General features: G+C 38.2%; 1 protein-coding gene across 1 annotated transcript in view; it reads left to right on the top strand.

The window, feature by feature from the left end:
* The window catches only part of drd2a (dopamine receptor D2a), a 41,143-nt gene extending 19,868 nt beyond the window's left edge, over positions 1 to 21,275 (top strand). The window contains exons 2-8 of the mRNA XM_023264845.3: positions 2,292 to 2,602; positions 8,433 to 8,542; positions 14,106 to 14,242; positions 17,286 to 17,494; positions 18,515 to 18,601; positions 18,894 to 19,281; positions 20,332 to 21,275. Coding sequence (XP_023120613.1) covers positions 2,324 to 2,602; positions 8,433 to 8,542; positions 14,106 to 14,242; positions 17,286 to 17,494; positions 18,515 to 18,601; positions 18,894 to 19,281; positions 20,332 to 20,528 — 1,407 coding nt within the window. The 5' untranslated portion in view covers positions 2,292 to 2,323 and the 3' untranslated portion in view covers positions 20,529 to 21,275. The remainder of the gene's footprint in view (positions 1 to 2,291; positions 2,603 to 8,432; positions 8,543 to 14,105; positions 14,243 to 17,285; positions 17,495 to 18,514; positions 18,602 to 18,893; positions 19,282 to 20,331) is intronic.
* The last annotated feature ends 1,909 nt before the right edge of the window (positions 21,276 to 23,184 follow it).

The raw sequence follows: 23,184 nt of genomic DNA, 5'->3' as shown, positions 1-23,184 counted from the left end.
GCTCAGTAAATCTGTTCTATCCGTAGTATTACATAAGGAAACTGTAACATATAAGGTGATACTCCGTTGGACTGACTGTCACAGCGTTATTCCAGGACTTGCAGTGGTGACAGACGATGATGCCTTGTGGCTGGTTTGTCACACAGTTCCAAACCCCATCTTCATGATGTGTTCTATCTAATAAACCAAGGAACTGAAAAGTAGTCTGTTTGGTTTCAAAATCATCGATTTTTAGTGAGTTCTAATGAGTATAAGCGTTTTTATGTGTAGTGATACCCGTCATTTTGATAAAGCAAAACACACAGTGTAATGGAATGTGTTTTTCCAGCACAATACCATTAATAGTGCTTCCTAGTGTGATTTGTCAAGATATATCATCATATCTTGACACATGACATTGATGTTTTAATAGTAGTTAGTAGTTTATATTTGCAACACTGTGCAAACTGGGCAAAGGTTTTAGGCACTTTAGACGTTACATTCCTTCATTCCAGATGCATCACTAGCTATGGTTATTGATAGGATTTTTAATTGCTACCCCTGCTGGTAGTATTTGTACTACTGATATCTTTCCTTAATTTAATGGGAGTCAAAATGCTAACAAAGCACACAAGTGATCAGTTTTGTGCTTAATTGTATCTTCCTGTTAACCGATTCTCAGTGGGAGGGGAAGAAAATTGCTTATATATGGTTGTTGGGGATTTATTTGCTAAGTGTGAGAACTACAGATGACAACCTCCAGACTAAGTCTGATGTGTTCAGAGCAGTGAGTTCATTTGTGCACTGGTAGTTTATGTGCTTTTAAACAGGTGATATATCAGACGTGAGGAAGCATATGAAATGCATTTTTTACATTTTAGAACACAGACTTGCTTAATGTTGACAGGAGAATGGAACCGCTATGGTCAATCATGCAGAAATTAGCAGTATGCAAACTTTAGCTGCTGTTGTAACTTTATATTACATTATATTGTCATATACCATGGCCTCCAGAGAGCCTTCATCACAACATTGTCAGATCACTTAAAGAGACAAAACTGAGATATTGTAAACCGGTTAAAGAAATGGATTTTTGGAACTGCCAACTACTCCAAAAAAACAAGTAGAATTGGTGCTGTCGCACCAAATATTGATTTGTTTCTTTTTCCTTTATAGATTTTTGTATAAAATTGAACAAAAAAATACTCATGGAGTTATTTTTGAAAGTGGTTCCACTTTGAGTGCCCAAATCTTTTGCAGAGTTTCTTTGTTTGAAGTGAAGCTCTTGTGCTTGCAAACAGTTATGTTTTAGTCCTGCTTTCTTATTTGTGATACATCAAAATTCTTGCTCTTGCTTTTAGATGTTTGACCACTAATAGTCACATGGAGCAATATCTGAATTTTTTTGTATAATATGTTCTGCTAGCCTGTACATTAGGATCGATATGTATATATACACTCACAAACACATGATTGACATGACTGAAATTTGTGCCAACAGCAGGAATCATGAAGGAAAAGGTGTAGTTCATGCAAGCAGTACTTTTCTATTGATCAGCAGTTGGTGGGTGTCATGTACCAAAAGGGAAACTGCGAAGGGCAAAGAAGAGGAAGGTTGCTACCAAATCTGAACCTGCACAAACAGTACAACTTAAAAATGTTTTTGCAGATTTTCATGAGCAAATCAAAGCATTCATACTGTTTGCTAAGTCTCAAGGACATACACAGTATGTTTTGAAATGAAACCCAAAACTATTTACTTACCAAAAAATACCAACATTTCTCAATAAATATCCCTTTCCCTTCAAAAAGAATAAAGGTCATAATACTTTTTATAACAATACTGGCCAAGCAAATGCAGTGAAAAAGGTATTTTTGTGCTACGATGTTACAGTAGTTGTACAAAATAGTTCAGATTTCTGAAGAAAATCTTTCTCAACTGGGTTAAACACAGATCACAACATAATGTGGGGAATGGAAACTTGAAGGTTTGTGTCCTTTAGTGTTTGGATTTTTCTCTTTAAGTTCAGTTAAGACACCAGGGTTTTTATAAAGTTATAATCAGATCAGATGGAATGTAACGGAGACCTTTGACATTGTTTTATACACATTTGGAAGCTGCACTATAGTTTATGGCAATGATTGATCCATTGCCGAGTGCAGCACGGTTTAAGAGATCAATAGACAAACTGCTTGTCCAAACAATTACTGCAGGAGTACATATTATCCCAAAGAAATAACCTGTAACCATTTTTTCTGTTTGCAAACATGCAAGCAACAATATTAACGCGCTGTTTTCTTGTGTTTTGCAGGGCCTGTTCTTGGCCTTCGTCACTCACAGCTAATGGATGTCTTTACCCAGTATGCCTACAACGACAGCTTCTATGACAACGGAACATGGAGCTTCAACGAGACAGAGCAAGAGCAGAAGCACCCGTACAACTACTACGCCATGCTGCTCACTCTGCTCATCTTCGTCATTGTCTTCGGCAACGTGCTGGTGTGTATGGCTGTGTCCAGGGAGAAGGCTCTGCAGACCACCACCAACTACCTGATCGTCAGCCTGGCTGTCGCTGACCTTCTGGTGGCCACGCTGGTGATGCCCTGGGTCGTCTACTTAGAGGTAGGATATCAGCGATGTACACACACACACACACACACTCTTTACACACACGTAGAGTCTTTTTACAGATTCGAAGAGACATAAATAGCCTGACATGCCCTATACAGCAGACATGCCTTGTTATCTCTGTGCCTTCTTAAGTCTCTTCCCTCTGTGCTTTAGAAAACAGAGGAAATAGAAAAGTGATGAAGAGATGATTTGCTGGTGCAACAATTGTCTTTGTATTTCTTTTTCTGATATCACAAATGTGCATACTATGAACAAAACATCAAACGGTAGCCTCTGAAAGCAATTACTACTTCAGTTTTCCAAAGAAAATTACAAGACAAAACTTAAAACAGACAGTATTCCTGTATGGCGGGGATTTATGTAAATTTAATGCTAGTAAAATACTAGGATTTGAGCGAAGCAGGCTGCCCACAGTTATCTGCAGGTCAGAGGCTCAAGGTGAAACAAGGGTGAAGGCTAATGTGTTCACATCTGCCTTGTAAACATCAGTCCTGCGGTGGTTAAAAGCCCGAATTGTAGCCCGGCGTTGTGACAGCGCCAAAATGTCAGAGCAGTCCATTTCATCTGAGGTCAGTTGTTTATGAATAATTCCTCCTAATTCTGAGATACCTCATTTTGCATTCACTCCTGTGTGGGATAATGCAGTGCTATTTATTTTTTAAAAATAGTTATGACACATCGGCGCTGACCAACAAACCTAAAGGAGCGCCCAGACTTTGGGTCAAGCATAAAATCGCGTCTAATTTATCAAATCAATAGGAAGCAGGATGTGGACTATCTTTCTGAAAAATATCTCTCTGCTGCATCTCTCTCATCTCTTGTATCTGTCTTCTCTGTCCTGGGGTTATTTCTGACCATCAGGCTTTAGGTCACGCTGTCTGATGTAGAGAAAGGCAATCTAAGACTACAGGGACTCTAATCCCCCCGTGTCTCTCAGTGAGTCATGATGATTATCACTGTGATCAGATTACAGTGCATCCATAGAATGTCATAGTTCGTAGGTTTGTTTGTACAGGAGGCCCAGTGGTGACTGTAAATGTCTCACCCTGTATCAGTAATGTTATATCCACAGACAGTATAATAATCTACTGGAGGTGTATTTTGTCCAAACAAAGAAACAAAAAGAGAAATCATCATTGGCACTAATTGTCAGACTGAAGTTTGCAACCTGATACTGTTTGTTTTTACCAGAATGAGTTAACTGCTTTCTCTGATGATGTGTGCAGCTGGGTGCTCGCAGAGGAGCCCCACATCAAAGCAGATTGGATATGCGGGAGTTGAATTGTTATCGGCCATGTATCAAAGCCCCAAACTGGAGCATGAAACTTTCTTAATAAAATATTGAAATTGATATCATAGCAGAAAAGTGAGTCTTTGATGGTGTGAAGCAGTTTAATTGCACAGGTGCGTGCTGTGAACCGTGTTTGTGTTTGGATGACACATTTGGAGTGCAATGAGCGCTGGAGCCGCTTTGAAACTTCCGCGAGTCACAGCATGTCTCTGGACACAAAACTGACAGTTGTGTTGCCTGCAACTCTGAATAAATTTAGCATCAGATTACAAGTCCACTGACTCAGTTGTTTCTGCTGGCACCCTCGGCTTCTTTCTGTTTCTGTTGATCACAGTTTGTGTGGCAAATTTATTCTTGTGAGCTGTAGGTATTAAACTCTAGATGAAAGATTTTAAAAAAGTACTATTTTATTATTTACATTTGGGTTAAGACCTGATTACAATTTTATGTCTGTCTGGACACATATCTGGGGGTGTATGAAGTGATTTACATCCACTGCTGTGTTTATTGTTTCCCGTTAAAGCTCATTCTGCAACAATGAAGGGAAAATCAGTCCCATTTAAGCAGTTTTGTACACAGACAAAGCCTTAAATCTCTGAATCCCATAACGGTGGGTTTGAAATACATTTTTTCTGAATCACCAAAACTACACAGTTTATCAGTGTCAGAAACTGTAACAACAAAAAGAATAGTCGGATTTACGACTTTCTGACAGTCCTCGAAAAACTAATCTGTGATCTGCTGTTCCATTGGAAAACCATGATATTTAATTAAAAGCTGCTTTATTTTAGATGTCATATTTCAAATTTGGCAAAAATAAACATGCATGAACAGGATTTTTATAAAAACTAATAAATTCTGTGCTCCTCAGTACAACCATGAAGCTGTTTGTGGCTCAGCTGTAGCAGCAGTCAAGTGACTAAAATGTAGCTACTACTCAGCTGAACGACTACTATTTACATGGAGCATATAGGAGACAAGTATGGAAATAAATTAAAAATGTATGTAGTAGCCTAAGATATATGTAAAATATAGAGAATTGCCTTTTTTTTTTTTACAGCATTGGCAACACCTGTGGGTCTTTGGAAAACTACTGATTTCAGATTTAGTTTTTTTTTTCTTTCATTTTTGTAAACAAAATAATTAAAGGAAATAAACTTTTATTTAGTATGATTTATAGCATTATAACTGTGCCATACGTCACAAAAGAAATATTTGAGTTCTCTCTACGTCTAGCAATGGTTGTGCTTTTTCCATCGAGGTGCAGAAGTTTAAATTACGGTGAAAAGTGAGCACACAGTTAATAAAAATATAACTGGATCAGAAAACACCCAGAAACTGTTTGTTTCTCCAGTTTTTCCATGTTTTACAGATATTGTAGCCAAATTGATTAATATCAGCAGTTCTTGGAGGGGCAGAATAACATGCTGAGAAGTAAGTACTGGCTCTTTGTCAAAATCAGAATGGATTACACAGCATGTGTTTAGAGTGGGATGCTCGTCGTATTTTGGCGTCTCCCTCTCAGAATGTCAGGCAAATGGGAACAGTAGCAGTTGGAGTTGCATAAATCCATGCAAATCAGAAATGACTTGCTAGGAGTCTGAATGTTCATACAGCATTTTGGATTGCCATGCGGTTGACATCATTCTGAGGTAAACACCAGGCAGTTTCATAATAACCTCTATATTTGTTTGTAGAGTGATGACGTTTTAGGAACCACCGCTTACAACAGCCGAGCTTTGCCTGGAACGATTTTAAATTATTCACTTCTTCAAACATGCTTTTTCCATCAGAGACATTATTTAAAAGTATGCCTGTCTTTAGATAATGACTACAAACTTCACTTTGGTGTTTGGTAACAGTGTTGTGATTGTCTGTGATTCACTGGAGCTAGAATAGGCTTTCTATCCCACCTCATAAACCACACACTGCCCATTTTTCTTCATCTACATACAGACACTTTTATAGTTTAAATTCTGGTGTCACTGACCGTGACTGCGACTGACTTTCTTGTGTTAATAATGTATTAGCATGACGTACAGTGGCAGATTAGTCACAGAGTGCGGGCAGGGCATTCAACGTGCCCTTTATTATTAAATGCTAAATTTGCATTAATTACCACGATTTTCACTTTCTGCCAAGTGTGACTGATTTAGTGAGCATATGCAGGCAACATTCTGCATGATTTAAGGTTAAGAGTTTGTTTAAATTTGGTGTTTTTGTCTCAAATGCACATCTTGACCTGAAATTTGGGTCATTGAGTGAGACACAAAGCAAACCTGCGAAAATACACTGTTAATGTCAGTTTATTTTCTACATAGGTCATTAACTGCTTAATACATTAAACAATGTATTACATTTACCTTTCAAATGACCCTTTTAGCAGTTTAGATGCTAAGTACTACTACTAACAACACACCATTTAAGCTGTTGCCAATAACACATGAAATCCTAACCCCACTATAATTCTTCGTTTACTTTTTGCAATAAGAACAAGTCACAAAACATTTAAAAACACATTATTTTGACTATAAAAGGATAATTAAAGGTGATTTCAGTCGGAGACTGATTCATTCTCTATTTAGCAGGCTTCTGAATAACAAATAACATCAAGAGATCTCATTAATATTTACTACACTCAAAATATGATATTCTTGGAGTATTCAAACTGTAATGTAATAAATGTATTATACTCTTACTGCCATCTCATTGAGATAACAAGAGACCAAAGAAAAAAACATACAGTAGTGCAAATCCATAAGACTAATGTAAGGTTTGTAGATAAATAACATGGTGATCAGTAGTCAAATCCAGCGCTGTGAATGCAAAGATAAACTAAATTATAGTCTTTGTTATTTGTAATTATAGTGCTGACATGCAATATGTGCAAATGATGTATACTATGTTCTTCTTAATGACTTTTTTTTTTTTAAAGTGTCTTAATTTTTATAACATTGGTGTTTCTGCGATGAATGTTCCTGTATTAATAATTGCTGTTACTACGGCTAGTAGTATTTGTGCTATTGTTCTTATTATTAATGCCATAAAGACTGATTTGCTTGGGCTGGTAAAGTTTAGTTTCATTCTATTCTCTGATTCTAAGAGACTACTTTCCCCAGCCCTCTTACTGTATTTTCAATTTCCCAACACCTTGTTTTTTTGCAAATTAAATCAGAATGCTGATACATTCTAAATTATGATATGCCACGCACATATCCACAATCTGAATTATACATTAGGTTGGAAAGGTACTTTCTAGTCAATTTGTCATCATACTTATCCTTTTTAAAAGCATGTATTTGTTTTGATTTCATTGCCTTTGACATTATGCAGTAAAAAGCAGTTTAATAACCACAGAATGTGTCTGTCTGCACTGATATGAAAAGACCTCTGCTGCAGCCATTAGGACTAGTAATGGCTTTCAGCTGTTGTGAGCCTCTTAAATTTTAAACTTTAACTTTGTTTTGGGCTGCAGCACTAATGCGGATTTTAAATTGTACAGTTGTGTCTGAACAGTTTTGAGAGGAGCATCCTGTTTACTGGTAATGAAGGTGCAAGAAACTGAGGGAAGGCAGCAAAAGAGAGAAACAGACAGAATGAATGTAGAGAACAGTGTGGTGTTGTGGAGACACAGAGAAGACAAGTGTCAAGGTAAAAGGTTGAAAATTTGCAAAAAGAGCAGAGAGGAACAGGAGAGAGGCACTCATTCTGCAGTCACCGTTAGTGTTGTAGACACCAGCAATAACATACAGCTCTTTAATGATGGTGCTTTATTTTATGGAGACACGGCCTAAGGACAAAGATTAATCAGCTTCAGAGAGGCGGGAGTTGCACCTCAACACACACATCTCCTTTACCCTTGACAGCGCTGTGGGAGGAAGCAGTGAGGCTGCAGTGTCAGGCAAGGTGGGCGGCATCAGACCTGTCAGAACATCACTGATGATGTTCGTTTCATCATGGGATTTGACCATGTAACAGAGAGCAACAGCCGGATGAATACAAATAGGCTTGATCATGTCGTTGATCGAAAGGCACCTGGAGCTATAAGTTCAGGACGCATGCTAAAAGATAATTACCTCACTGATACTGAGGATGTCTATAGTTTTGAAATATTCCATAATATTTCATTCTTACTGCAGGCATTGAAAAGATCATCTGTCAGTTTGTCAGGTGTAGCATTCTTTTGACAACATGGATGTGACAAGCCACTGGAATTTCGTGTCTACTATAAAATATATAGTCTAGTTTATATTTAATCTCTTCATATGAGACCAGTCATGGGCTTTAATGTGAATTGATTTTACACTCCTGTTATGGTTCAGTTTTGCCCCTTATTACCTTGCTTGTGTTACCAGAGAGGAAATAAAATGAAGAGATATAAAGGAAAGCTTTGACTGTCAGGGCTTTTTTTCCTGCGGGGGTGCAACATATTATTTCTGCTAGGGAGCTGTCTTTGTTAGGAAAGTGTAGTGCCTTTGTTCTGTTGACTGCTCCTGTAAACTGTCATTTGTTGATGTTTTTCTCTTCCAGGTAGTGGGAGAGTGGCGCTTTAGCAAGATCCACTGTGACATCTTTGTCACTCTGGATGTGATGATGTGTACAGCCAGCATCCTCAATCTCTGTGCCATCAGCATTGATCGGTGAGTTTGCCACTGCACGGATTGTTTGGTCCTGCCTGTCATGGTTCCAGCATGGATTTTAATGGAAATCTTTACCTCCTGGATAACAGAAGAGAAGTGCTACCTTTTAAACACATGAGCACCAAAGCATACATTCATCTATTTACAAACTAAATTACTTTTTTTCACCATCCAGAACATGTTTATTTTCTGTATGTCTCTCATAAAGAGTAGCACTTTTCCTCATTACTGGCCACCAGATGTTCTGGGGTTATAAATGTGAATCTCTCAATATTACAAATTGGAGCAATTTTGGGACTGAAAAGTGTAAATAAACTGATGAACTCTATTAACACTCTGTTCCAGTTGTAGACATGTGCAGTAGTGTGTAAAACAAACCACACCATAGCAGTATCTTTCACATCTGTCACAAAAGTGCAGGAACCCCTAAAATGATTCCACATTCAGAAATTACAACCTAAATGCACGTGCGATCCAAAATGCATACTTCAAAAGTAGGTGTCCTGTAATAGTCATATCAAGCACCCAAGTGCTGAAGGAACTGTACATTGCTGCAGCACCTCTTTTCACCTTCTGTCTGAAACACTTCGTCTTAGCTCCTGTCTGTTTACGGCCCAAAAAGCCTAGTCTTCTCTTTAGTTGAGCCAACTGATCGGTTAGCTGGCCCAACTAAAGCAGAAAAATGTTGGTTATATACCGTTACCCCAGATCTATGAGTGTGGTGATGTATCCCTAACAGAAGCAGCTCATTCTTAGTTTAAGAGTATGTCTGACTAAATACAAGGCATTATGTAAATGTGATACACGATGATCGAGAAATAACTGGGGTAAAGCCTGGACTTCAAATATGGTTTATAAGGGAGGTAAGGAGCAGCATTTTATGTTAGAGAGGATAATTCCCTTTGGACTTATGATCTTATAAGTCTGCAAACCCTTCAACACTATAACACTCTAAACCACAGGGAAAACACTCTTTGAAGAGGAAAATAACAGAAGCTGCAAATGTTGTTTTTGCTGATCTGCAGTTTACTGTATCACTTTGGAGGTGTGATGGTGCAGATCAGAGCAAGCTTGTGACAATATGATGGTGTAGTCAGACTTGGCAAGTTTCAGCAAATGCAATAAAATAACACATTTACGTTGATTAATTACAACAGCAACGCAATGACAACATATGAAATCAGGTAACATCGAGGGTCTCAAAGTCTGCACAGGAAGAACCAATATTATTATATATAATAATAAAGGTTTTGCTATTCACCATGATCATTGCTTTGCTTTAACTACATTTATTATTGCAACCACAACAAAGTTCACAAGTTGTGTTTACTTCTGATCAAGTCTGAACAACAGCAATGTCCTCTAAAAAGGGTTACTAGTTTGTCAAAGTTTACATCAGGCATCGGCTATGCTTCTTGTGATAATATGGGTTGTGTGAGAGAGTAGAGACCAATCCAAACAGCTTACATGGTCATTAAGATTACAGAACTTGTTGATGTATAAAAACCCTTGGGACATGCTACATGAGTGCAGAGGAACTCTGTTAATCTATAATGTAAACAATAGTCTGGCACTGGAAAGTTGGCTTTAGGTTAAACTTGGAAGTACTTAATTCTTGGCTGCTTTGAGCCAATGAAAACAGTAACTCAGTCCATCTGTCTGCAGCTTGGTACTAAACTGGATTTTTTAGAGCCTTCTTGCTGAAAAAAAGCTTTGTTCTGCAGCTGAACATTAAACTATAAGAGCAATGAGAGTAAATCAAACAATAACGCCGTGGCTCAGAAAACCAAAATAATGAGCTGGAACATACTGAAATGCTCCAGAGAGCTGAGAGGATGAGAGTCTGATAGTAATTCTCTATGGGGTTGTCATTCCAAGAGTTCCTTGCACATAAATTGTTGTTTGATTTAACATAAAAAATATTGATTGCTGCAGCTTTAAATCAATAGACAAATGAGCAAAGTGGAATTAACAATGCCGTTAAGGAACATTACCTTATATCTTGGCTTATTTACAAAGTAAATTCACTGTTTAGTACAGTAGCTGGCAGGAAGACTTGGTGATTAATAGCACTCTGTCAGTTTCAGTTGAGACAAAGGAAACAGAGTTACACTGAGACAGACGCTGTTCATCTAAAGAGCATGTAAAGCTTGATCTTTCAATTTCAAAACTGTAGCAAGTAATCATGTAATATTGATGACCAGAATATGTGTTAGAACTCTAAAGAACATCAACATCATAATAATTCCTGTATTGTCATTTTATAGAATTCTCTCATGTTTAACTTCACGTGATTTTCTGCTTGGCTGCATTTTAATCTTAAATTTCTATGTAAAATTAATATCCACCGTGGTCACACATGGACACAATTTCAGCTCCTGTTGAATAAAGTAACTTACTTAGAATGAAGATGAGTCTCATATCTGGAGAAATTAATCTGAATAATCGTACAATGTTACAAGAATGCCACAGAGGAATATCATCCAAATTTACATTTATATATTATTTATGTGACTTGTGCTTGTCTGCTGCATGCTTGTGAATAGTAACCGCAGAGAGAATGAGGGTGACAGAATCAAGAATCCCTTTAGCTGGCTTTAATGCATGCCAGGGTCCAATCATATGGTACTGATTTGCAAAAAGTTCAGACAGTAGCCACAGAGAGATGTGCTTCCTTCTATTAATTCAGCAGTTCTATATAGCACTGCAATTTATAAATCAAAAGATTATTTCCTGCCCTGCTAACTTTGTTCTTATTCACTAATGTGGAGCAAATTAGAGGTTGAAGAAATTATGGGCTCTATTTTTATGAGTCTGCAAATGCAACGCATGCAATGTTGTTAGAGGGATGAATCCATTATTAGCAGCTGGAGTTGGGTCGCCCTCCAACAATGGCCATTCAAAACAGGCATGCCTTTCCTCTTTGCAATCAGATGACTAATGGGCCTCAGACAACACTATTTTTGTGTAGGAGGCGATATGAATGTACACGTGTCAAGAATTATTCCAGAGAGCTCTAATTATGTTCACCAAATAGCGGACATTTTCTAAGTTTAATTGGAAGACAGTTCTAGAAACACACAGTGAGCATTTTCTATGTTTTTTAAAAAAATAAATTAAGTTTTTTTTAATGTGTTCACACATTACTCAAAATGTTGCGTGAAAGGGGTGAAAAATAATGACTGTTCCATTTATTGTTAATAAAAGACCTTGGAATAAGTTGGCAGTCCAAAAGGAATCCAAGGCATTCTAAATTTTAATTTAAAAATCACATATTGGATAGATAAACCCACACTAACTTAGAGACTTTAATTGAATCTCTTTCTCTAATTGTCCCATTAATGGGATATAAAATGGAATTATCATATGCTGAGAAAAAGGGCTGTGGAGTTTCGCTTTAAGAAAGGATATCTTGAGATTTTCTCCCATGTTTCCAATTATTTGAGCTGTTTAAACAAGAAATCTGAGTGGAATGGCCTTGAAATTTGGTGTGCAGAAAGCATAGACACTTGTACACATACTTTGCTAGAGCTTTGTTGCAAGTTTTCACACAGTGGTTAACAACCTTTAATCTTGCGCAGCACATTAAAATTGCCAAGTGATGTAAAAATAGATGTATACATAAAGACACCCAATTTATGTATACATGCAGTGCCACTAAAAAACATCAGGCCTATTTTATTACTATTGTAACCATGCAAGTGCAAAGCGGTAGGTCTCTGGTGCACAAACCCTTTGGGTGTCGCTAAACGTGCTGCTTTGGTTCATGGGTGCAGCAGCTGGAGAAGCACGAGGGCTTGATGAAGAGGATTTTAAATCAGAGGGTGCGGTGATTAGTAAATATACTCTCAGCCAGTCACATCCCTGGCCTCATTGCTCTGAAACAGCTGTGCCAGTCAGTGACACATGAAAACAAATGCTTAATGAATGAAAAGATGCTTCTTCCAGGATTTATATTGAAATGGTGATTTTTTTTTCCACCCTCACTTTGTAAATAACAGAATCTACAGCTTTCCAGAACAAAATATGAAATCACTTTCACTAAAAAACTGATTGGAAAGAAGCCACTGCATTCTGATATCTCCACCCAAAACAGCAGAATGCCAATAATCGGCTGGTCTACTTTATGTGTGGCTATTTTAAAGCAACATGGTGTTAGTTTCAGGTGAATTAATGTCGATAAACACAGATGATTGTTGCGTATAGTAGCACTGCATTTGCAGAATTTCTGAATTCAGAGCCCACAGATTTATCAACAAGTCTGTCCTGCTGCCTTCAAATAGCTGCAGGGATTTAACAAACTGGAGGAGAAACATTTCATACAGGACAAAACAGCTGTGGACCAGAGATACTATAAAAAGCACCCCATGAACTCGAAGATAAACATAGAGTGATTTATGTGAACCCTTGCAGAAAACAACAATAATAATGCTATTCTTTGTTCAATTTAATCACATCTACTGATTCATGATTAATTAAAATTCACATTTTTAGCATTTGCTTCATGTATTATGTTTGCTCTCATTGATAAAATCACTGAAGGGGGAGCACCTGCGATGTTATACCAGAAACAAAGGCTAGTTCTGAGATAAAGTCTGAGTAACATTTTCCACCAAAACACCAACAACTCTCAATGCGCTGCCTCATTTTAATTAGCCTTCCACCTGCTTGTGTCTGTCCACCCACCTGTGCACCTTGTGCTCTGCGGCTGCCACCAAAATACCAGACAGATGAGAAAAGTACATTTTCAAGGTCATAAATTACCAAACTGTCTGGAAACATTTATTTATAAAAATACACAAAAATGACAATTAATCAAGGAAATTTCATTTAATATCATCTCAAAACATGCACAGCCAGAAGCACTGTCACTTTTAGTTTAATGTGTTGCCATGGCAGTACTATGATAACACAGAATAATGAAGTTATCTTTAATTGAAAACTGATTTTCCCAGCATGTGTTTTTATAAAGACACCTTTTCAGAATAGTCTCTTCAAAGCCTCAGCCACTTGACATTATCTCTAAAGTCTTTCAACCCACATAATGCAGAAATCAATGAAAGATACGCTATAAAAAGCTGCGCATTTCCTGGTGATTGCAGCAAGCTCACTAATAAGGTCAGCCACCATAGCAGGGTTAAATGTTAAGGTCTTTTCTTCAAGAAAGTGGGGGTGGGGGGAACATAGCCTGCCTAACAGTATCTTATGTTCATGTGAACTGCAGCCTACAGCACATAACTGTCTCCAAAGGGCCAGTCCACCATCAGGGAGACTCTGATCCAAAATGACAGGCAACATTTCTTCTTTAACCCATTTGTAGGCTTCATGTCCTTTGTTGTGCTTTAAGCTAAAATATTCATCGATGGATGAACTGGATACAGACAAGGAGGGAAATTTAGATGTTTAAATTTTTTTAAAAAACAATGAGTTTGAGCAGCTCGGTGTATGCAGACATTCAGTTGATCTTGTCATACGTGGCTGGTGCCTTGTACAAAGGTGGTTTTCCTGCATTCTACTCGGAAAGGTGTCATGTTTTCATGTATTGTAACCATTTTCTTCACAGTTACACAGCGGTTGCAATGCCAATGCTGTACAACACTCGCTACAGTTCCAGGAGACGGGTCACAGTAATGATCTCCGTGGTGTGGGTGCTGTCTTTCGCCATATCATGCCCTCTGTTGTTTGGCCTGAATAACACAGGTAAGAGAAACTACAGCATGCATCTGCTCTACAGGAATGTTTTTTTCATAGTACGAGAGACTATATTTGCAGAGGAATGATGGTGCTGTGCTGTACAGTGTGCTGTATTATTTATCGGTACATCCACAGCACAGTGCATTTGTAGATACACACCCTGTGAATAGCTAGGTGGCTTTTAAACGCTTGCCCACTTAAGCAGAGTGGCCACAGCAGTATTCAATTACAGCCACAACGCTACATTTTATAAAGTTTTGCAAAGACTTATCCATGCCAGTAGACTACTTCTTCCTACTAGCTTGGACTTAACTCTAGGAAGCTTTAGGTAGCTTATTCCTCAGAAGAGGTACTTTGACGGAGGATTGCTGTCACAGCAGTTCTGATTAAGGGCTTTTACAGAGGAACCAACTTGTTGCTGACTGGCTCCTGTGGCTCACATCCTGTCGCTTTGAAGCTGCACTCATCCCTTTGAGTGCCTTGATTTAATGTTGATTCAGCCGGGACTCAGACTTTTCAAACAAGCGGCGACTGCAGATCTGATCAGTGCAAGCTGCAGGAATCATGAAAGCAGGAACTACAAAAGCAGCAACCTTTGAATCTGAACAAATGTCGCAATAAATATAAACTACATGCTGTTAATATTTGTTTCTTAAATTTTGCGGCTTGCGTGTATTTTAAAATGTTATTTTAAACACACAGCACAGCATTTACAGCTGCACGTGTATGCATGTTTATGTAAGTGTGCAAGATATCTGGTCCAAACATCTGAATTGGGCTCGAGTGCTTTCAAGGATGCAACAGATGGACTGAAGATTGAAGAACCAGTTCAAAGAACATGGTTAAGATTGAAGCAGCAGAGGCCTTTTAGCTCTTAGTATGACTCAAGCACCAAACAGGTCTTGCATTTCCCATAATGGAAGCTGAATATTGCCTGCTGTAAGATGTTATAGTTGAAGACTGAACTGAGCTTTAAATTTTGGAAACATAAGAACTTCATCTGTAAAAGTAGTGGAGCTCCCATTTCATGAACCAGCTGTGAGCCTTGTTAGTGCAGGTATAACATGAACTACACAATGACTGTGACATCTTGCAATATATCCATGGCTTAGTGTTTCTCCCCATCTCTGTGGCAAGAATTGCTGCATTATCTGATCTGCTTTTAGGCTGCATAGTTCACTTGGTCCACTTTGGTCTTGACTCTGACCCATAGAGCCCACAGTGTGAGCTCTGGGGTGCAGGGAGTTATTTTTTTCTCTCAGAATTTGGTGCAAATGTATCTGACTTTGAAAGTAAATCAGCCGATTTCAAAATTAACAAGCGAACAGTGCAGAGTCTAAAACTGGGATGATATGATCTTCAAATCTGGCACCAGTATGAAATCTTAAACAGTAGCCTGGGCAACATTTCAACTGAGGTCCAGAAGCTTCAGTAAAGTGGATTTCTTTTTTCAAATAGCTGTGACTTTGCTCTTTTTCAATATTTTACTCAGGAAAATTTGAGACATGTAATTTCCTCTGTCACAAAAAGTATCTCTCGTCAAATTAGTCATAGTGATGGAGATGTTTGTAATATCTGTTACATGCATGTAGGATTTGCATAATGTAACAAGAAAAGTACTCAGAGAGCGCAGTACTCCGCCAAGGCTGCTTGGCCAAGGCTGGATTTTTCATAGGATCGCAATCACATGATCGTCAACAGGCAGCTGGCGTAGTGTTCACTTGTAGTCATAGTTACAGTGATGTTGTGTCGCTGTCTCACAATGATACAGAAATCTTTAACAAATCCATGGTTCCAGACTATAAGCCGCATCACTGCCAAAATCTAATGAGGTGGTCCTTGTGTGATTTCTGACCTTCCCTGAAAATTTCATCCAAATTTGTTAGTGTGTTTTTGAGTAATGTTGCGCACAGGCAAACAGATTAACAGAAGGACAAACGTATGCCGATTGTCACATCGTCATCCCTTTTATTACTCTGCCGTGTTCCTTAGCGGAGTAATTAAAGGTCTAACATAATACTAAGCAGGCCAATAGAAAAAGCCTTAACGTCATCTTGTATTGTAGGTATATTACATGCAGAATATTTTATCAGTGAGTTCTTAAATTAAATGTACCATCTGTCATTAGTGGCACGGAGATGTTCCATTGAAAATCTACTGAAATCAACATATCGAATGTAATAATGCCTAGAAGGGAAAATTAACAATTTAAAGAATATTATAATAGGCTGTTGTGTACCAAAACTGTAGGCTGTTTAATCATCTCTTCTTACTTAACCACCAACTCACTTTAAAGGCATTTTAAGACATTAAAAAAATCAGCTAAGCTTGAGCACTGCATAGTATCTGATATAGCAACACATTTTATCTCTGTTGCTATTATTTAAGGTTAATATTTACCAAAGGTGATCAGGTTTGGGTTTTCAAAGAAAGAGAACAATCGTAGCAGGCACTAAAATGTTGCTCACTGTGTGTAGGTTCTCCTTGTTACTGTACCTCTAGCTACCAGCTGGGCAGAAACACGGCATGTATCACTAAGGAATAAGTTCTAATTGGCTGAAAAAAGCCCTTTTGACCATAAAGCCAATAGAGAATTCCCTCAGATAGGTTCCAGTTCCAGTCCGTGCTGTACCAGTAACCTAGTGGATGCAGTGAGATTTATAGCAATGTCAAAACACTGGGGCTCACCAAATGAAATCAGATTTATTCATACACACATAATGCAAAATGTCAGCCAGAGAGGGAAAAAATATTACGAAGGTCCAGACCTTGGCGACCTCACAGCTATCTTTGGAGGCGTTTCAATATGTGGGGAGTGTAGAAATGATTACATTTTTAGATGCATTTTCAAATGAATAAAATCACCAAGCAACCTTTTTTTTTTTTTTTTTTAAAGTAAAACTAAGGTTTCAACTTTTCAAGTTTTCCTGGAGGCATAGTAGGGAAAACAACAACAACACTACAAGCACGCACAGAGAAAGAGAGATTTTTTTGAAAGGACAGAACATGCAGTCTGAAATCTTTATTCCCTCTGTGCTTGTCTCCACAGCTACTCGTGACGAGTCTCTCTGTGTCATCGCCAATCCGGCCTTTGTGGTTTACTCCTCCATTGTGTCCTTCTATGTTCCCTTCATCATCACTCTCCTGGTTTATGTGCAAATTTATGTGGTCCTGAGGAAACGCAGAAAACGTGTCAACACAAAGCCGAAGCAGCGAGTCTGTCAGGCTGCTGACCCTGACGTGGCCACTTCACTGAAGGTGAGCTGCTGAAACAATATGGCTCCTGTTTACTGCCAGCACTTTTTTAACCTCAAAATGAAACTGGAATTCCCTTAGACCTTTATTATCAGGGCTTTATGTCTTTTTGTACTTTTTAAAAATTTTAGAATAATTTGTTTTCAACCAGTTTGGGACAAAATCTTTTCTTGCCCTTTGAATTCAATTTTTTTTTTCATGAAAATGCAATCAATAATTCTTCCAACGCAGTTATACTTGATGGTTTTACAGGCAGGTATTCTATTACATAGCAACACACTATAAAGGGAAATGCTCAGACAAGAAGAAGATTGATTTTCTTTGAAAACACCAAGGACAACATTCAGCACAATGGATCGTAATGAGAAGGCTCAGTGACACCTAAGGCATTTTATTAGACTTCATTCAACTGTTATGTGAATTAAATGTAACTCCATAACCAGTTCCATTCAGGAGACCATTTTCAGTCTTAATGTTAGATTAACTGGCACATTTCACTGTCAGAAGCAGTCATGCAACACTAATTTTGATGGCCCTAAAGTGACCTTTTGCTTTTCTCATTATTGATTTTCCTGACATTGTGAAAAACTCAATGGGCTCTACACAGGAAGTTGAGTGATGCTCTTAATCCAGTGCACTACATTACTCATGTTTATGCAGCGTTTTACGTTGTGGTTTCGGCCATTACACGACAACATATTCACAGATTATGTGCAAATAATAGAGGATAATTTTACCACAATCTGCCTTATATTCTTAAAGGTCAGATAAGCTTGTGTCACACTGGTGAAAGGATCTCAGATGCCAATTTCTTACACTGTCAGGTTAATAGATTTGGTTTTCAGTAGCAACTCTACCTACAAATCAGATTGTTGATCAACAGCCTTTCTGTGCCAGAGCTCAGTGTTGCCTGATTCGACCCAGTAGGCAGTGGGACCTGTGCTGCTGTGCTTAGACAGCCCTTTTTTCAGTTGCTTTGACATTGTACCCCCTCCTTGCCTGACACAGCTGTTTTCCTTTCAGGATAAGTGCACTCATCCAGAGGATGTGAGGTTGTGCACAATGATTGTTAAGTCTAATGGGAGTTTTCCTGTCAAAAAGAAGAAAGTGGTGAGTGTTCTATTTTTTTTATTTAATCTTTTTCACTCTCTGAAACTTTAATTGAAAGAAAAAATGGTTTTCCTGTAAACATTTAGCAAAGTGTCACTTGTGTTTCCATGTCTTAGAGAAAATAAAGCTTACAGCTTTCTGTTTCATTGAGGACACTAAGGCTAAAATAGAGACTCAAACTGTGATCATTTGTTAAATAATTATTACCTATGATTTCAAACGTCACTCCTTAACCTAAATCAAAAGTGACTGTCTGAATCCATGTTTTGCTGCTGGTCCCCATTTTGTTCAGATATTCATCAAAGAGGTAGTGAATGAGGGGGAAGATCTGGAGCTGGATGAGCTTAACAACAGTGGCTGCAGCCACAAGCAGAAGCAGCAGACACAGTGTGCTCTGGGAGACACTCCGGCCACCAGCCACCAGCAACTGATGCCCAGCAAGGCCAACGCTAGCCCCACCTCCACACCTCCCACACCACCTGAGGAAGGCCAGAAAACGGAAAAGAACGGAGATCCTAGCAAGGAGGTCCTGGGGGATCCAGCACCCATTGTAGCAAAAGCCTTCCAGACGCAAGCCTTACCCAATGGCAAGACTCAGACTTCTGTGAAAACCTTGAGCAAGAGGAAGATCTCCCAGCAGAAGGAGAAGAAGGCAACTCAGATGTTAGCCATTGTCCTTGGTAAGTTGGTTCACTCAACACTGAAATTTTGTTCAAATATTTTGCATGTATCATAAAGTGCTGAAGTAAAATCAAATGCTATTTTGAGTTGGAATGACACTAAAATGAAGTTTTTTTTCAACTGAATAACTACAACAATCAGCCACAACATTATGACCACTGACAGATGAAGTGAATGGCATCGATCATCTTATTATAATGCAATGTTCTGCTGGGAAACCTTGAGTCCCAGTATTCATGTGCATGTCTGACATGTACCACCCACCTAAGCATTGCAGGTCAAGCAACCCACCAAACCCCCACCCCCCCATGGCAACAGCAGTCCTTGATGCCAGTTACCACCCTTAGCAGGACAACACATCCCAACATACTCCCCAGATCTAAATCTTATTGAACATCCGTGGAATGTACCAGGATAAGCCTGATCACAGTAGATCCCACCCTGCAACCCACAGGACCCACAAAATTCACTGCCACCAGCCTAGTGCCACAGGACATCCCAGAGGTCCTGTGTCCATGCCCCACTGGGTCAGAGGAGTTTTAGCAGCATAAAGGGGACCAACACAATATCAGGCAGGTGGTCATAATGTTATGCCTGATTGGTGAATATTCTGTTATCATCCTTGAACCTGCAAAACACTATGCAGTGATCACAGCATCAAATCAGTGAGAAACTCTGCTTATACTTTTTAAGGACAAATTGTTGTTTCTATTGTCATTTTCCAGAGTTCAAATGAATAATGTGCAATGTATTCTTTTTTTTTTTTTTTTTTTTTTTTTTTAACATGAGCTCCCATAATAGGTATTTGGTCCTTCCCCGCCTCCCTTTGCATGGGTTTTTGTTGCCATCTCAAATTTTCTGATAGTAACTAAAACAGAACTTGCAAAACAAGTCAGGCAGTGATGCAACAGACAGAAATAATCCTAATGCTTTACAGTCCGACACCTTTGTATCCCATCACATTTAAGTCTATTATCAGAGCCTCATTCTTTCCTCCCTTTTTCTGTCTTTCTCTAATATTTTCACTTTTTTTTCTTGTATCTCCTCAGGTGTATTCATCATTTGCTGGCTGCCGTTTTTCATCACACATATCCTGAACACCCACTGCACCAAATGCAAGGTTCCCGCAGAGATGTATAACGCTTTCACATGGCTGGGCTACGTGAATAGTGCTGTAAATCCTATCATATATACCACCTTTAATGTCGAGTTCAGAAAAGCATTCATTAAAATCTTGCACTGCTAAGCTGCAACATCGCTTATCTGATCAGACTAAGGGAGGAGTGATAAATAAAAGCATCTCTTCTGGCAAATACCTCATCCTGTTAAGGAAACGCATCACATGGGGAAACTGCAATCTGCTTTTTAAAGTTACGGAGTTAAATAACTGAAAAAACTGACAGTGTCTTATGGAAAAGGCATGTTGGCTCTATATGTGAATTGTTTGTGGAGTCCTGTTCTCCAAATCACTGAATGTAAAACAAGAAATGTCTGTAACAATGACCTGTTTCATGGAAAAAAAAGTAACATTGTTCTCTAAAATCATTGTGCTTGTCACGTCAGGAGCCATCTGTGTATATCACACACATTCAAGTTGCAAACTGCTATTTATTGTGTGTGTACCTTATGTTTTGATGATGGACGTTTTCTGCAAATCTTAATGATAACGAGTCAGTGTTCATTGCAGTGTTAAAATTGATACGTCAGCTCTTGAAATCTATCACTGATTGAAAGGTGTGTTAAAGGCAAGAGAGGATTTTCGCAATTTTATAAATTGAAGAATCTACTACAACTACTAGTACTAGTATTATTATCATTAATATTATTATTTGCTGTATTGTACATAGTTTTTTTTCTTCATAAATTAACTGTGAATATATGCCTGCGATGGAAATGTGATGCATGCTACATTGCTCCTCTACTTGACTTTTCATGACATGTATGTTTAACAAAAAAATTGCAAAAGATCTCCAATAAATGAAGTTAAGATACATCGTTAAGTGCCACATGAATATCAGTGTTTGCTGTGTGTGTAAACAGATACAGCTTCTCCCAGGATTGGTCTGCAGTTTGAGTAATGTTGTTTACTGGAAGTAAGTCTGAGCAGTGCTGCAGTGGAGTCGTTCCATAGCAAACTAATAACCTGTATGTGGACTTGGCAGCTTCCAGGTATAATCGTGTGGATGTGTATAACCCCTGAGGCCACTCCCTGGAGCCTCTACTGAGTAAGAATGAGGAGAACTTTGCAAAACTGGAAAAGTTACAGCAATACATCTAGTGTCTGTTGGTTCAGGTGACAGATCTTTCATTTTGTTCGATTTAAAGACATTATCAACAAAGACCTTCATGTTTTGGTGAATTCTGTAGTTTTAGTGAAATCACAACATCTTATATTCAAATATAGACAAGAAAATCAAATCATAAAGTGGAACATTTGTGGGAATCAGTGTGCAAAACAAAAGCACATCTTTCTGCTTCCCAAAGCTCCCTTTAAAATACATCTATATAGATATGTCTATGTATAATATATATGTCTCAGGCCCAAACTGGCTCTTCATTAGATACAGAGGTATAAAACTGACTCAGATGTGTGTCACTGAATAAATAGTCTCATCCAGGCAAAGTGTGATGAATGCAATGATGCTATCAACCAACAGTGAAGTGGGAAAAGAGGATTTTAAATCTAATTACAAGATCAAAATGAAACCCAGACTGTAAAGTTACACCATGGAAGCTTATGTTGTCTTGGTCCTTGTCCACACTGATACAGATATTTTACAAAACAAACATTTTCCTCAACATTTGGGCCTCTCATCCACACAGCATTTCAGTCTCTCAAACAGAGATTATTTCAAACTCCTTACAAAGTGCAATTTTTTAAAACAACTTTGGTTAATGTGTATCCATGTGGAGAGTTTGGGAAGCAATGATGTTACACCTTAATTCATGCATTCCCATTGTAGCTTTGTGTAATGAGCTTGAGCCTGAAACAACAACAATAGTAGATCTTCCTTTCTCTTTCTTTCTTTCTTTCTTTCTTTCTTTCTACATTTAGTTAGCAGAAATTACAAATTAACAATTTAACTGTATTGCTGCGGCACAAAAGCTTCAGTATGTGTTGTGCCCTCTACTACTTGGTACACAGCAGCTGTGGTATAAAGTCTGCAAAAAATGATGAAATGACTGTGTTTTCTAGTATTTGATGTGTGATTGATGTAGACTGGCCAGGCATGCTTGTTAGAGCTTTTGTGGTCGTTTTTGAGTTCTTGTGTGCACAGAGATATTTTGTAAAATGACCGTGTAGACACAAATATGTATATAGGGTATATAGGGCTTTTTACATAGCATCAATTTCTTGAATATGTCTTGGCAAAGCTTCTAACTTAATCTTTATTGCATTAATGTGACTTTAATGATTTACTTTGTTTCTTTGATTGTTCTTATGCATAAGAACATTCTTATGCATATTTATTTATCTATTTATCGGTATTTATTCAGCAACACATACCTGAGTCAGTAATTTCTGTGCACCTAATGATGAGGCAATTTGGAAGTGTGGTACTTTTTGTAATAAAGTTGATTTTACTTTGAAGGGCACATTCTGGTGATGTGAGTCATTGGGAAACAGAATAGTTGTGAGATTTGTCTGCAACCTGTGTGAGTGAGTGAGTGAGTGAGTGAGTGAGTGAGTGAGTGAGTGAGTGAGTGAGTGAGTGAGTGTGAGTATGAGGGACAGAGAATGACAAATGGAAATAAATGCATGAAATGAAAATGTCCTATGTGGTGTCATGCATACATATACACATTACAAGTAAGAATACACTGTGATGTGATGGCGTCCTGCCTGTGTTCTGACTGTGAAATGCAATCTTTACACTCTGACACTCTTTCACTGAAGCTTT

This window comes from Amphiprion ocellaris, chromosome 7, assembly GCF_022539595.1.
Source record: "Amphiprion ocellaris isolate individual 3 ecotype Okinawa chromosome 7, ASM2253959v1, whole genome shotgun sequence".
NCBI classification, from domain to species: Eukaryota; Metazoa; Chordata; class Actinopteri; family Pomacentridae; genus Amphiprion; species Amphiprion ocellaris.
This window is presented reverse-complemented; position numbering and strand designations above follow the sequence as displayed.